Here is a 13,681-nt window from a genome sequence, read left to right on the forward strand (position 1 = left end):
CCATTCTACCATAAAGGCTTGATTGGTGGTGTACTGCAGAGATGGTTGTCTTTCTGGAAGTTTCTCCCATCTCCACAGAGGAACTCTGGAGCTCTGTCAGTGACCATCAGGTTCTTGGTCACCTCCCTGACCAAGGCCCTTCTCCCCTGATTGCTCAGTTTGGCCGGGCGGCCAGCTCTAGGAAGAGTTTTGGTGGTTCCAAACTTCTTCCATTTAAGAATGATGGAGGCAACTGTGTTCTTGGGGACCTTCAATGCTGGATAAATGTTTTGGTAACCTTCCCCAAATCTGTGCCTCGACACAATCTTGTCTCGGCGCTCTACGGTCAATTCTTTCGACCTCATGGCTTGGTTTTTGCTCTGACATGCACTATCAACTGTGGGACCTTATATAGACAGGTGTGTGCCTTTCCAAATCATGTCCAATCAATTGAATTTACCACAGGTGGACTCCAATCAAGTTGTATAAACATCTCAAGGGTGGTCAATGGAAACAGGATGCACCTGAGCTCAATTTCGAGTCTCATAGCAAAGGTTCTGAATACCAATGTAAATAAAGTATTTCAGTTTTTTTATCAGAAACTCAGAAATTCACCAAAATTTTTTTTTCGCTTTGTCATTATGGGGTATTGTGTTGTTTTTTTTAAACTTAATCAATTTTTAGAATAAGGCTGTAACATAACAAAATGTAAAAAAAGGGAAGGGGTCTGAATAATTTCCGAATTAACTGTATATAAGGTAAAGTTGGACCATTTCCATATGATGCTAGATTCCTTTTGTCTCTCTTTGTCTCTCCGCTGCATCCTATCGAGTCATTCTACAGAAATAATACATTATACTGTAATAATAATTTATAAGATAATATTTAAAGAAACAGACAACTGTGTGAGCCATCTCATTATCCCATGGTAGCTTTCTGCAAGCACATTTATTACAAAAAGGTTACAGTAATCCTTTCCACTCCAGCAAAATGAACCATACACTGACATGATGATGCACTAAAGAATGTCTACTCAGGGCCCCGGGAGGCCCCTCTTCAAGGTAAAATGGCACACATCGCTGTAAGTTGACCAAACAAAACAGTATTACCTGCAGGTACTAAGGAAAGTTGAAGTATTTTAAAGCCTGGATATTGAGGGGTTTCTGCGTGAACTTGCCTTCAACGGTCTTCTCTGTCAGAACATCATTATTTGCAGTGTTTACTATGTGGTAGGCTACATGTATATTGTATTGCCCTTTAAATGCATATTTTGGCAGAACATCATTGCACTTTAAATAGATAATAGATCATTGGTGTCCCATAGTAGCGTGATGCACCGTCTGTCACACGCATGTCAGCATACAGAAATTACAGTACATTCAGTAACTCTCTCAGAGCACAATGCTGTGCGTTACCATTCATTAGTGTGTAAAAGTGTTAGAACGACCATACAATGTAGTCTTTTCCATGTTTTTTTTCTTTCAGTTTTTTGTACCTCTTCAGGTTTAGCGTCAATAAAATAAAATGATCATAATAATTTGACATTATTCACAGAAAATAAAATACATTAAGACAAATACACAAATAGACAAGGCCATTGACATTCCATTCTCACTTAATATTAAACAATTTTTTCTCTCAACAGAATATTTAACATCTTCGCAACACTTTAAATAATTAACACATACACCAGTCTCTAGTGTCAGTTCATGTGTCTCCAGTCTCCATACGTCTGGTGGAACCAGGAGGGCCACTTTGGGCCAACGGGGCTCCCGTAGATGTCTCAAGGCCAATGACTATCTCTTGGAGGTCTTGGCCAGTTTGCTGGGGGTCGACCTCCTTTGAGGAGTGGGGATTTTGGAGGGCTTGCCTCCGTGTTGACGTGACGATGAGCGGGGTGTGCCCCGACTGGTGTCACCCACCATCTCCGACGTTTCGGAGCACACCGATGCGATATCGGAGATGTCGAAGTCTGAAGCATCGCTTCCCCTCCGGCTGCTGCCTCGGCTACCTGCTTTACTTCCAGGTCGGCTGCTGGGTCTTCTCGATTCTGGGGAACAAAAGATTCCGGTACGCTTATTGTCTGGTTACAGCAACTGGCAACTTTGATAGCAGAGCCAAAAAGCAAAGATGTTTAGCAGTTAGAAAGCAGTCACTGCTTTTTCAAAATAATTCTCTACTCACCAAAGCCTATTGCCTGCCCCCGTGCTTTCATCACAGCAGCATTGATCAGGGTTCCCTGCTCTTCTCCCGACTGGAACCCTTTTCCTGACAAGTATCCAGGGAGACGCAGTTTGCTTCCCTGTATTGGGATGCTCTGGAAAAGACAGAGCATTTGTTGGCATTTTGAAACTAATAGCTACACAATGGGAAATCATAGAACAAGACAATACTGTATGCTGTAGTTAAATTGATTATCTACTATAGTACATTGACTCTTATTAACATGGGTAATTATTCTCTAACTAGCATGTTATGCAACGTGGTATTCTGATGAAATCCCAGGGACTTCCAATGTAAAGAGTTATTTTGTAGAATGAAAAGTTACATGTAATGTTTGATGTTTCAGTAACAACCTAAACCTTTACAGCGGATTAACAGATAAACAGTTGAACATGCAACACAGAACAACAGTTCAGTTCTTAGTTTGAGTTAGTTAGAGAAGGAAATAGACGGTGTTTTTCCAGTCAACAGAGAGAAGGACTCATGTTCCACCACAATCACCAGTCAGTACTTTAAAGCATCCTAACTAAAAACCCAACTGAAATCGGAATCCAATAGAAAAACGAATGAACAGCTTATGTGCTCTCTCCGATCACAATGTGCTCCCTACACCTTCCCTTGGCCCTAACACTTCAATGCTAGTATATCTGTAAGGTTTAAGCAAATATGGTGGAAGTTCCACCACTCCACTATTTATACCTATGCAGAGATCCTTTAGATCTTCAAATATTGTGCAGTTAGGGCCAAGAGGAAGGGGTAGGGCTATTTAAGTAGTTATTATTGGGGCCTTGCTCTTTTACTCAGACACTATATATTTCAGTTGGATGGTACACAATTTTTTTTTAAAGGTCCGCTCTAGAACCTAAAAGGAGAACCCTTTGAAGAATCCTTTTTGGTTCCAGGTAGAAATGTTTTGGGTTCCACGTAGAACCCTTTCCACAGAGGATTCTACACGGAACCCAAAAGGGTTCTACCTGGAACCAAAAAGGACTCTCCTATGGGGACAGCCGAAGAACCCTTTTGGAACGCTTTTTTCTAAGAGTGTATAGTAAAAGGTAGTAGTTGTTAGGTTCAGAGCTCTGGAGCGTTCCAGACCCTGTTGATTCACTATACCTCAGAGGATGAACCTTGGCTCTCAAAGGAGTCTGATGATTTTAGAGGACTGGAGGGTTTGCTGTTTGTCAGCCAGGGCTTATCATAATTGCGGGTTATGTGTTGGGGAGTCTGAGGGAATAATGGCAAATCAAACACACAAACACAGGGATTCAGATGGAGAAATCAACTAAAAAGAGCAGAGGTAGTCTAAAATAATAGTTATGATATGACAAAACAAACAAATTATCAAACTACAAAAAAAAACATGAAACAACGAAAATGATTTATTTTAAACATAAAGTAGATATGGTTGGAAGCATGTGGGGAATGGCAGACAAACCGACACACACTGTTCCTCTAGAAATGTTTCAAATACAACTAGCTTCCTAAGATCATCAACCACAAGTCATTATGCAATTTTTCTCTGTTGTCAGTCAAGTTATTAAATGTATTTGCTGTGGAAGAAGTATGTTGTCAAAAGACGAGGCATCCAGATCGTGGACGTCTCTTACCTTGGGTGTGCTGGTCAAGGCTGTGTTATTATGCTGGGCCGGACAGCTATGGTTAGAGTTTGACCGGTTGGGAGAGGCAGCCCGTGACGACGGCCGCGACCTACGACCTCTATACCGGAAACTGGCCATCACCTGAGTGGTGCCTTCTGGGAGAATGAACTTTTCTCGCAGCTCCATGTTTGTCCTTCCTTTGGCTGGGGGGTAAAATATGACAGCATACAGTAAGACATGAGGCATATGCATGTTTGTTGGTGTATGACTGATAGGTGAACCTAATTCATTTCAGTGGAGTGAGTCAATGGATGATGAGTACCTGCTTTTGGAAAAAGCAGACCAATTGAAATGAATACAGGTTGTTCTCTACACTATTTGTGTTTGGACTATTGTGCAAATAACAGAGTGTAAATGAAGGACATGCAGTTTCACATCACTTAGCCACACTGGCGAACTCACTGAAAGCATACGGCCCATTATAGTAAGTTTAGTGATTCCTTTAACCAATAGAGAATCATATGAACTTAATCTACAACGGACTGACTCTGCACATACGAATCTATAAAGACAGCCATCGTCACCCTAACCTCCTGAAACAAAACCAAAGAAAGGTATAATAGCTGACATTTTTCTCCAACTCATCTCTACTAGGGTAGAATAATCTCTGGTCATCACAAAAAAAGTATGATGGATTCCAGTGGCTTAGAACATCAGCCATAAATAAATGAGTACCCCCCCCTCCCCATAGCCCTTAGGTGGAAACAGTCCATTACTGTTACAGTGATTGTCAACACAAACTTGAAAACAGAATTGCAAAAGAAAAGGTGCACAGAGCCACTGGTCGCTACATGCTGAGAGAGAGAGAGAGAGAGAGAGAGAGAGAGAGAGAGAGAGAGAGAGAGAGAGAGAGAGAGAGAGAGAGAGAGAGAGAGAGAGAGAGAGAGAGAGAGATAGAGAGAGATAGAGAGAGATAAAGAGATAAAGAGAGAGAGAGATAAAGAGAGAGAACCAAAGAGAAAGAGAGAGAGAGAGAGAGAACCAGAGATAAAGAGAGAGAGAGAACCAGAGAGAGAGAGAGAACCAGAGAGAAAGAGAGAAAGAGAACCAGAGAGAGAGAGAGAAAGAGAGAGAGAGAACCAGAGAGAGAGAGAGAGAGAGAGAACCAGAGATAAAGAGAGAGAGAGAACCAGAGAGAGAGAGAGAACCAGAGATAAAGAGAGAGAGAGAACCAGAGAGAGAGAGAGAACCAGAGAGAAAGAGAACCAGAGAGAGAGAGAGAACCAGAGAGAAAGAGAGAGAGAGAACCAGAGAGAGAGAGAGAACCAGAGAGAAAGAGAGAGAGAGAACCAGAGAGAGAGAGCCGCTGTTGGCCTGGAGGTCAGTAAATAAGAAGCACTTCAGAAGCAGATGATGTGATAACGACAGCATGCATGAAGACCCACAGACTGCTGCATGACAGGCGAGTGGAGTCACTTTATGGGAACGCCATTCACGAGGAGCACTACAATACACCCATAATGTACACACACCCACACTAACACCCAAACACACAGTGATGCAGAAACATACCACTGGGGGGTTCATGGAGCAAGGTGAGAAAGTGTGAGATTTGTTGCCAACCTATAGGAGACTGAGTAATTGAAGAGTTTGATTCCGAGCGCAACATTTTACTCCCATGGTGATGAACTGGAAAGGAAGGAGTAGGAGCAGTAGGAAGGAATTTTTAGCAGGAACATAGAAATACATAGAAATAGAGAAACCTGACAGGCAGAGGACAACATAGAACTAGAAAAACCTGACAGGCAGAGGACAATATAGAACTAGAGAAACCTGACAGGCAGAGGACAACATAGAACTAGAGAAACCTGACAGGCAGAGGACAACATAGAACTAGAAAAACCTGACAGGCAGAGGACAATATAGAACTAGAGAAACCTGACAGGCAGAGGACAACAAGCATTCATAACATCATATCAAAATAAATACTAAATCACCAGTAGCACTCTTATCTAAATGTAGACGATTAAAACAGAAGTGACACACGAGAGATATCGAATCCAGTAATCTGCCTTCATTACAATGAATTGCATTTTATAAAATGTTCCCCTCCAGTGTTCTGCCTAGTATCTTACCTCGACACGGATCGTTTTTTACGAGGAACTCATCCAGAGCCATCCAACCTCCACCCACGCGCACCATCACAGTACTCCGTAGGATCCGTACCAGACGCAGCTGCTGGGAGTCTCCAAACTGCAGAGGGAGCAGGGAGGACAGAGAGGAAGGTGAAGCCGGGAGTCACTGAGCACTACTCTGCATCAACAACACTGGACAAGACTTGAAGCTGTGCAACACCAGAAACCAGCAGATGCTATAATGTGTTAGGAGGAAGATTCTCCTTCTAGGAGTTTGTGCCCGATCGCCTGATTACATTGCATGTTCTGACTGTAGAGTACATATAGAGTTCATATAAATCTGAAATATGATTTCACTAAAAATGGATTTCACTTCATCACTAGATGAGAGGTGACATCATCTGTCTTGTGTTTTCTGTCTGGTTTCTATTTTGTTGTTGTTCAGCTGAGCCCATTGATTAAGACACAAAGCAATAACATCAAGGTTTCATTCTCAAAGACACAAATGAAAGGGTCAATCCAACTGGTTTTACCTTCTCGGATTGTATTAGTGCATTCATCATTGTCTACAAGGTAGGATTGGTTTGTGACTTGTGAAATTGTGATACATAGATTTGTAATTGAGGTGAAATGGGTAACACTACTTCATACCCCCTGTCAACAGGCTTATCGTAGCCTACATACATCTGTCATAATCATGATATAACAACTGTCATCTTGACATGACTGGTTAGGGCATCTGTTGTTAATATCAATGTTATGACAATGTTATGTATCCCTTATGATTAAGTTTGAAGTAAATGTAATAATTAGTAAGTGAATAATTTGTTACAAAGGGTTGCAATATTTGTATTCATCTCTAATATTGGAATGTTTTCTAATTATTTTGTCTCATTTTCACCTGGGAATTCCTGTAACAGACTTTATCATATAAAGACCATTAGGCAGAAGAGAGGTTCTTCCACCACTAGGGGGCACTATAGCGTGGTGGTTAATCCTTACCTTTTTTTGGGACACATTTTTTTTCCTGAATACTATGGGATATTTGCATGTATCTTGCAAAGCTTTCAAACAAGCCTGACATGGAGGGTGAACAAACAGCCAAGCGTCATGAGGTGAGGTCACCCAGTTGGATATGGCCATGGGGTTAGCAGATTTGATAGCACAACAATCACGGCCTCATGCTTTCCATCAAACATTATCACGTCATAGCAAATAAAAGAAACGAACAAAACAGACAAAATCTCCTGCAAAACCAACAACGTGACAGCTGCACTTTCTATCAGTACAGTACAAACCACCATAGTCATAGAGGATGCATTGACATTGATGCAGGAACCAATGCAGCTAAGCTTCAATGAGACACTGAGGGACAACATGGGGGATGGCATGTAATAGTCTCTCTCTAGTCAACCATGGTGTAACAATCAGACATGACCACACACTGATGAGCCTGCAGTTAGGTGCCTATTGTAACACTCTCACTTGAATTCATCAAACTGTGATTCCCAGAATGATTGAATGCCACTGGTGAATTGTGTGATCGAGTACAGTAAAGGTGATGATTTGAATGATCTGAAGAATAGTCACGAGAAGAATGGCCATTTACCAGAATACAGCTTTCCAAAACCGCAACGTGTAGGTGGGGTGTTAGATTTTGACTGTCCCTGCTTGTTATAATCTCATCGTCATGTAAGCAGTGAACCAGACCAAACTGTCAAAAGAATTGTTTCAGTTGATTTTGAGTAATAAATTAATACAAACTGGTGCAGAAGACACACAAAATATATATGTACAGTGTATATGTTTCCCCCTACATAGTAATTCTCCTCAGCAACACCCCCATCATCGTTTTACATCCATCTTCAGAAAGCTTATGGTCCATGAATTTTATATGAGTTATGTAGAATTGCAACATGCATTTCTTTGCACATTAGAACTGAATAAATAAAAACAAGCAGGGTAATACCCTAACAATGGAAAGGCGTTTGGCCAGCTTTGAATGCTGTCACACAAAGACATGTCAGCCATTATTTAGACAAATCATTTCCAGGAAATAAAAGAGAAGCAACAGACAAGCAGACATTAAAATAATTAGAAATCCCAAACTGGCCAAGGCTTCAATTAATGCACATAGAGATAAGAAGATTTGTGTGGAATAGTGTTGGGCTAGAAAACCTATTCTTTCTTATTTGAAATGCAAAAGCATCAAGGAATAACAGGGAATAATTGAATCAGCATTTTACTTCAAAGCATTATAACACTTGACTGCTTTAAATGCTGTTTTTTTGCTTTAGTAATGATCATAAGGTCGATCTTATTTCCTACCTATCTAAATAACAATGTTACTGCCACTAGGTTTACCCGCACAATCAACCAGCGCATGTTACATTTACAAAGGTGCGTTTATGACACTGTGGCCATTTAATTCTTGGCATGACCCAAAGGGGGATTATTTCATTCCACAGTTCTTCCTAGCAGGCTACTACTATGTCAATGGTCCTCCGCTGCACCACTCATAGGCACCAGCTGCTTTCCCACGCCAGCCAGCCAGACCCGATCCTATATCCCAACTACTTATGCCAGTGGAACTACACACACAGTTATTGTTATTATCATAGACTAAATAACAACTAATCAAAAGTTGACCTTTTCAGGATCGAGTGACTGCAAAGGTCTGAAAGCATTATTGCTGTCTGCTGTAGCTACTTCTGAGTTCCATTCTGATGACATTATGGAAGACTCTTGGCAAAATGTTAATGTTAATTGGAAAAGAAACATGGCCAACAAAAAGGATAGGAGGGGTTGATTAGGGCACAGCACCACATAACAGACAACAAAAATATGTACCTGATTTCCAAGGTAGAACTGGGCATGGGAGGAACAATGAAAAGATTCACATTAGTTTCTCAGAGAGCAAACGTTTCACTATAAACCATACAAATTGGATAGGACATTATGTAACAGTGAAGGTCATGTGTTGGTGCTAGAAAAATCCTCTTACCCTGTATTTGTTGGCACCAATTTGCTCAACTTGGAATCGTTTAGGACACTTGCATTTTGCCACTTGGCGTGTAACCTATAAAGAATGACATTATTTAGACATGTTTTACAATGAAGACAGGTAATACTGTACATATTGTCTGAGTTACAACACATGTAGTACCTCATCTTCAATTTTGTCTGCATCTGTGAGGGGTTTGTATGCCTCTTTGTTGGGGTGAAGGGCAGCCACAAACTCATAGTAGTCAATATAGCCGTCACCATCCCGGTCAAATATGTCTGCCACCGCACTCATCTCCAGCCGACTGGTGGGGAATTCTGGGACGTAAAATAAAAAACAGCCGTAAGAATTCTCTAATGATCTGGGCCCAGATTCACAAAACACTTCTTTCGCAAAAATTTAAGATTCATAAGTGCAATTCCTGAACAATATCTTAAGATTTAATGATTTTCTTATGAACTTCTCAAATATCTTCTTACAAATCTTCTCGTTTGTTGCTAGGCAACCGTTTTAGCTAGCTATCTAGCTAGCAATGACAATCATTTTAGCATATTTCATACAGAGAATACTGTTCTAAAACATGTTCTTGGGTTTAAAATAATCAATACATGTTCAATTGCTTTCATTTGCTTTTTCTCTCACTGCCCTGAGTTTAAGACAAGGGCTTAGCTATCTTGGAATTAAGAACATTTCCAAGAATCTAATTTCTTCTTAACTTTTTGCTTACGGAGAAACAAGAAATAGCGCAAGAACATTTCCAAGAACCTTTGTGAGGAATGGTAACTTTGCTTAACTTTATCTATAGTTAAGGAAAAAATGGCAGTTAAGAAGACATTTCTTCTTAAGAAGGTTTTGTGAATCTAGGCCATGAACTGTACTGTGCTGGCTCTGATATTTTCTTTTCACATTGTTCTTCAGAACGTATTCATACCCCTTCATACTTATTCCACAGCCTGAATATAGAAACCGGAATAAATTGCTTTTTTCTCTCACCCATCTACACACAATACAAGTTTATGCAGGGCGCAGTGCATTATGGTCATTGTAGTTAATTACCACATTTTCTGCACTAAACTACAATATGTAGAATATTGGCCATTGGAAACTGCAACTCCCTACTACACAGCGCAGTTCAGGCTTGATCTGCTTTATCACTACAGAAACTGCAAATTGAGCGCACCGAAAAAAAACGGAACTAAATGGAATTCAAATCAATCAATTTATTTTTTTATTTTTTATATAGCCCTTCGTACATCAGCTAATATCTCGAAGTGCTGTACAGACACCCAGCCTAAAACCCCAAACAGCTAGTAATGCAGGTGTAGAAGCACGGTGGCTAGGAAAAACTCCCTAGAAAGGCCAAAACCTAGGAAGAAACCTAGAGAGGAACCAGGCCAAATAATTGAACCGACGTCAGTCAATTAGTTGTTTTAAAACTGGAACAATTATAGAAATTCCGGTTAATCGCTCAGCACTAGTTAGTATTGTGGAGTATCTACAATATTGTTCATCCATCCTCAGTTTTCTCCTATCACAGCCATTCTGTAACTGTGTAACTATTTTAAATTCATCATTGGCCTCATCGTGAAATCCCTGAGCGGTTTCCTTCCTCTCCGGCAACTGAGATAGGAAGGACGCCTGTATCTTTGTAATGACTGGGTGTATTGATACACCATCCAAAGGGCAATTAATAAATTCACCATGCTCAAAGAGATAGATTTTTTATTTTTTACCCATCTACCAATAGGTAATTCTTTGCGAGGCATTGGAAAACCTCCCTGGTCTTTGTGGTTGAATCTGTGTTTGAAATTCACTGCTCAACTGAGGGATGTTACAGATAATTGTATGTGTGGAGTACAGAGATGAGGTAGTCATTCAAAAATCATGTTAAACACTATTATTGCACACAGAATGATTCCATTCAACTTATTATGTGACTAGTTAAGCAGATTTTTACTCCTGAACTTATTTAGGCTTGCCATAACAAAGGGGTTGAATACTTATCGACTCAAGACATTTCAGCTTAAAATGTTTAATTTATTTGTAAAAATGTCTAAAAACATAATTCCACTGTGACATTATGGGGTATTGTGTGTAGGCCTGCAACACAACATCTAAATTGTATAAATGTTTAATTCAGGCTATAATTGAAACTAGAAAAAGTCAAAGGGTGTGAATACTTTCTGAAGGCACTGTAATTACATCTATGGTTAATGTGTAAACAGGCCAGCCCAGTACGGCTCAGCCCAGCCCAGTACGGCTCAGCCCAGCCCAGTACGGCTCAGCCCAGCCCAGTAGGGCTCAGCCCAGCCCAGTACGGCTCAGCTTGGCATGGCTCTGTCATGTGAAGCGTATATAGATATAGGATCTTAATTTAACCCCCGTTGTTGCAGGAAACCCCCTGCACAGCGGGAAATGCAAACACAGTGTAATCAAGGTTTAAAAAGGCTTTTAGGTAATGACATCATAATGTATTTGAAATGTGTGTCTATCTTTATTTGATTTTCATGTTTCCCCCACTGCTCCCTCTGCTGGGATCTCTTGATTGGGCCAATACTGACTGGGAATTTATAATTATGCCCACCTGTGAGGTCTTTATGTTGTGACATTGATTGCCATTGCCTTGCTCGCTGAAGAAGGGCTCATACCCCCCAGAAATATGTAAATTTACGTTTATTTACCGGAGTGCTGTCCTATTTCTGTTCTTTGCATTAATTATAATCAACACAATAATTCAAATTTCCTGATGCAGCAGGATTATTTTCCTGCTGTGAGAAATTAAGATCCTACACCTGTAAGTCAATAGAACTGAGACTCTATACACTACTGATCCTACTATCCTGGTAATGTGAAGAGGTTATAGGTCTTAACAGAACTATGACTTACTGGAGGAGAGGATACCCTCTATGAATTCCTGTCTGGTGACCTTTCCATCCTGATCCTTGTCAATGCGTCTGAAGAAGTCCATGACACGCGACTTCTTATGGTTCATCCATCGCATGTAGCGCTTCCGCCACACATCAAAGTCAAAGTTGGCAAATTCCTTCAGCTGAAAGAAAATCAAGCACTATACATTATACACCATGATATACATTGTATTGAGCATAGTGATGGTACGGACATTAACAAGCTAGCTAGCTTATTGGCGTAATACTTTTCAACATCTCTAAAATGTAATTCCTGAATGTCTCCATGAAGCAAAAAAAGTAATTAACATGAATGTGTTTGAGTTTATTTATTATTGCTCACAGATAAAACTGAAGAAATGCAGAATTTACATGACTAATAATTGTAAAACACTCTTTTAAAATACATAACACTTTATACGTGACATGAATAGAATATTGAAACATTACAGGACATTTGTCATAAGCTAACAGAGGTTTCTAAATGATCTACCTCCTCAAGTCTGTCCATGGCATCATTGAGTTTCCTCCTCCTGTCCAGGGCCAGTAGCCACACCTGCTGCCACTTGCTGACCAATAGGTTGACCCTGGGGTTCTTGGTCTCTATGAGAGGCTGTGAAGATGGGTACATGGCTTGTGTGGGAGAACGCTTTCCTGTAGGTGAAAAACAACCTGTTTAGTGACACCGCTATTCCATTGTATAACTTTGGTTCCATACCAAAAATAACATAGGAATTATATAATTTTGGGGACATAACACACAGAGAGCATAGGAGGTAATGTATGAGGATGATGTGTCATGGTGAAGGCAGTGCCTCAGAGCTGGGCCAGATGGCTGAGTTCAGGGCCTTTAAGGGGTCCTGGTAGGGTTACATACTTCCACCTCTTCCTTTCTCCAGGACAGGGATATGGGACTGGCTGGCAGGCTCGCTCCCGACCACAGCCTTTCTCTTGTGTGTCTTGGTGATCTTGTCAACATCTGGTTGCTTCCTGGTCATTTCCTCCATGAATGTCTGCATTGCCACCCAGAAAAAACATATTTTTCAGTGTGTACTGTATACTGTATTCACTTCAAAGGTAATGTACTGCATGCAGAGTACACATACAGTAACTCATGTTATTAGACAGATTGAGCTACTCTACCTACAATAGCATCTTCTATTAACATTTCTAGTACTACTAGCCAAGTGGTGAACAACATTGATATTGCATGCAGTGGAGAATGTTTGGTCAACCAAGCACCAAGTAATACACCAAACCCTTAACATCCTTTAATAAAAAAGGATGACACTGTCAAGCTCCTGGTCATACGCTACCTGGTGTTCAGCGATGAGGGCTTTGACCTCGTCTATCTCTTGAGGCAGGACCTCATTGTCCTTGTCATTGAGTGTGGTCTCAGCCCACTGCAGCCAGCCCAAAAGACCCTCCAGCAGCTCCTTAGTGGCCAGCAGATCACTGAGGGCCATGGCCAGGCGCTGCTGGTGCTGCCGCGCCCACGCCTGGACCTAACATGGCGAAACATGAATAATACATTTAATAGGCCTACATCTGGTCATTTAGCAGATGCTTTTATCCAAAGCGATTCACAGTTGAAAGTGATACATGTTCAGTAATATGTGGTCCATGCTGATTCAAGACCACAACTCCGGTGTTGCCAGCACCATACTCAAACCCACTGAGACATTGGAACAACCTAGTAATAAGTAGAACCATGTAGGGTTCTTTTTGTTTTTCCCCATAGGGGAACCCTTTTTGGTGCTAGGTAGAACCCTTTGCAGAGGGTTCTACCTAGCACCCTCTATATAGGGTTCTTAACAGAACCCCCTGTAAATGGTT

The 13,681-nt window shown here is 40.9% G+C and overlaps 1 protein-coding gene across 32 annotated transcripts in view; it reads right to left on the reverse strand.

Annotated features, from left to right (window-relative positions):
• Positions 1-894: 894 nt before the first annotated feature.
• The window catches only part of LOC139580464 (microtubule-actin cross-linking factor 1-like), a 199,459-nt gene continuing 186,672 nt past the window's right edge, over positions 895-13,681 (reverse strand). For 16 of the 32 annotated variants that reach the window (XM_071409164.1, XM_071409156.1, XM_071409162.1 and 13 more), the window contains 14 exons: positions 13,162-13,350; positions 12,723-12,858; positions 12,339-12,499; positions 11,826-11,988; positions 9,102-9,256; positions 8,940-9,014; positions 8,786-8,803; positions 7,545-7,649; positions 5,936-6,053; positions 5,373-5,489; positions 3,810-4,003; positions 3,316-3,426; positions 2,164-2,296; positions 895-2,029 (listed from right to left, as the gene is read on the reverse strand). In XM_071409164.1, the coding sequence (XP_071265265.1) occupies positions 1,776-2,029; positions 2,164-2,296; positions 3,316-3,426; positions 3,810-4,003; positions 5,373-5,489; positions 5,936-6,053; positions 7,545-7,649; positions 8,786-8,803; positions 8,940-9,014; positions 9,102-9,256; positions 11,826-11,988; positions 12,339-12,499; positions 12,723-12,858; positions 13,162-13,350 (1,929 nt within the window). In that variant the 3' untranslated portion in view covers positions 895-1,775. The remainder of the gene's footprint in view (positions 2,030-2,163; positions 2,297-3,315; positions 3,427-3,809; positions 4,004-5,372; positions 5,490-5,935; positions 6,054-7,544; positions 7,650-8,785; positions 8,804-8,939; positions 9,015-9,101; positions 9,257-11,825; positions 11,989-12,338; positions 12,500-12,722; positions 12,859-13,161; positions 13,351-13,681) is intronic. The other 16 variants (XM_071409186.1, XM_071409172.1, XM_071409179.1 and 13 more) reach the window with 9 other exon arrangements.

This window comes from Salvelinus alpinus, chromosome 7 (genome assembly GCF_045679555.1).
Source record: "Salvelinus alpinus chromosome 7, SLU_Salpinus.1, whole genome shotgun sequence".
Taxonomy (NCBI): domain Eukaryota; kingdom Metazoa; phylum Chordata; class Actinopteri; order Salmoniformes; family Salmonidae; genus Salvelinus; species Salvelinus alpinus.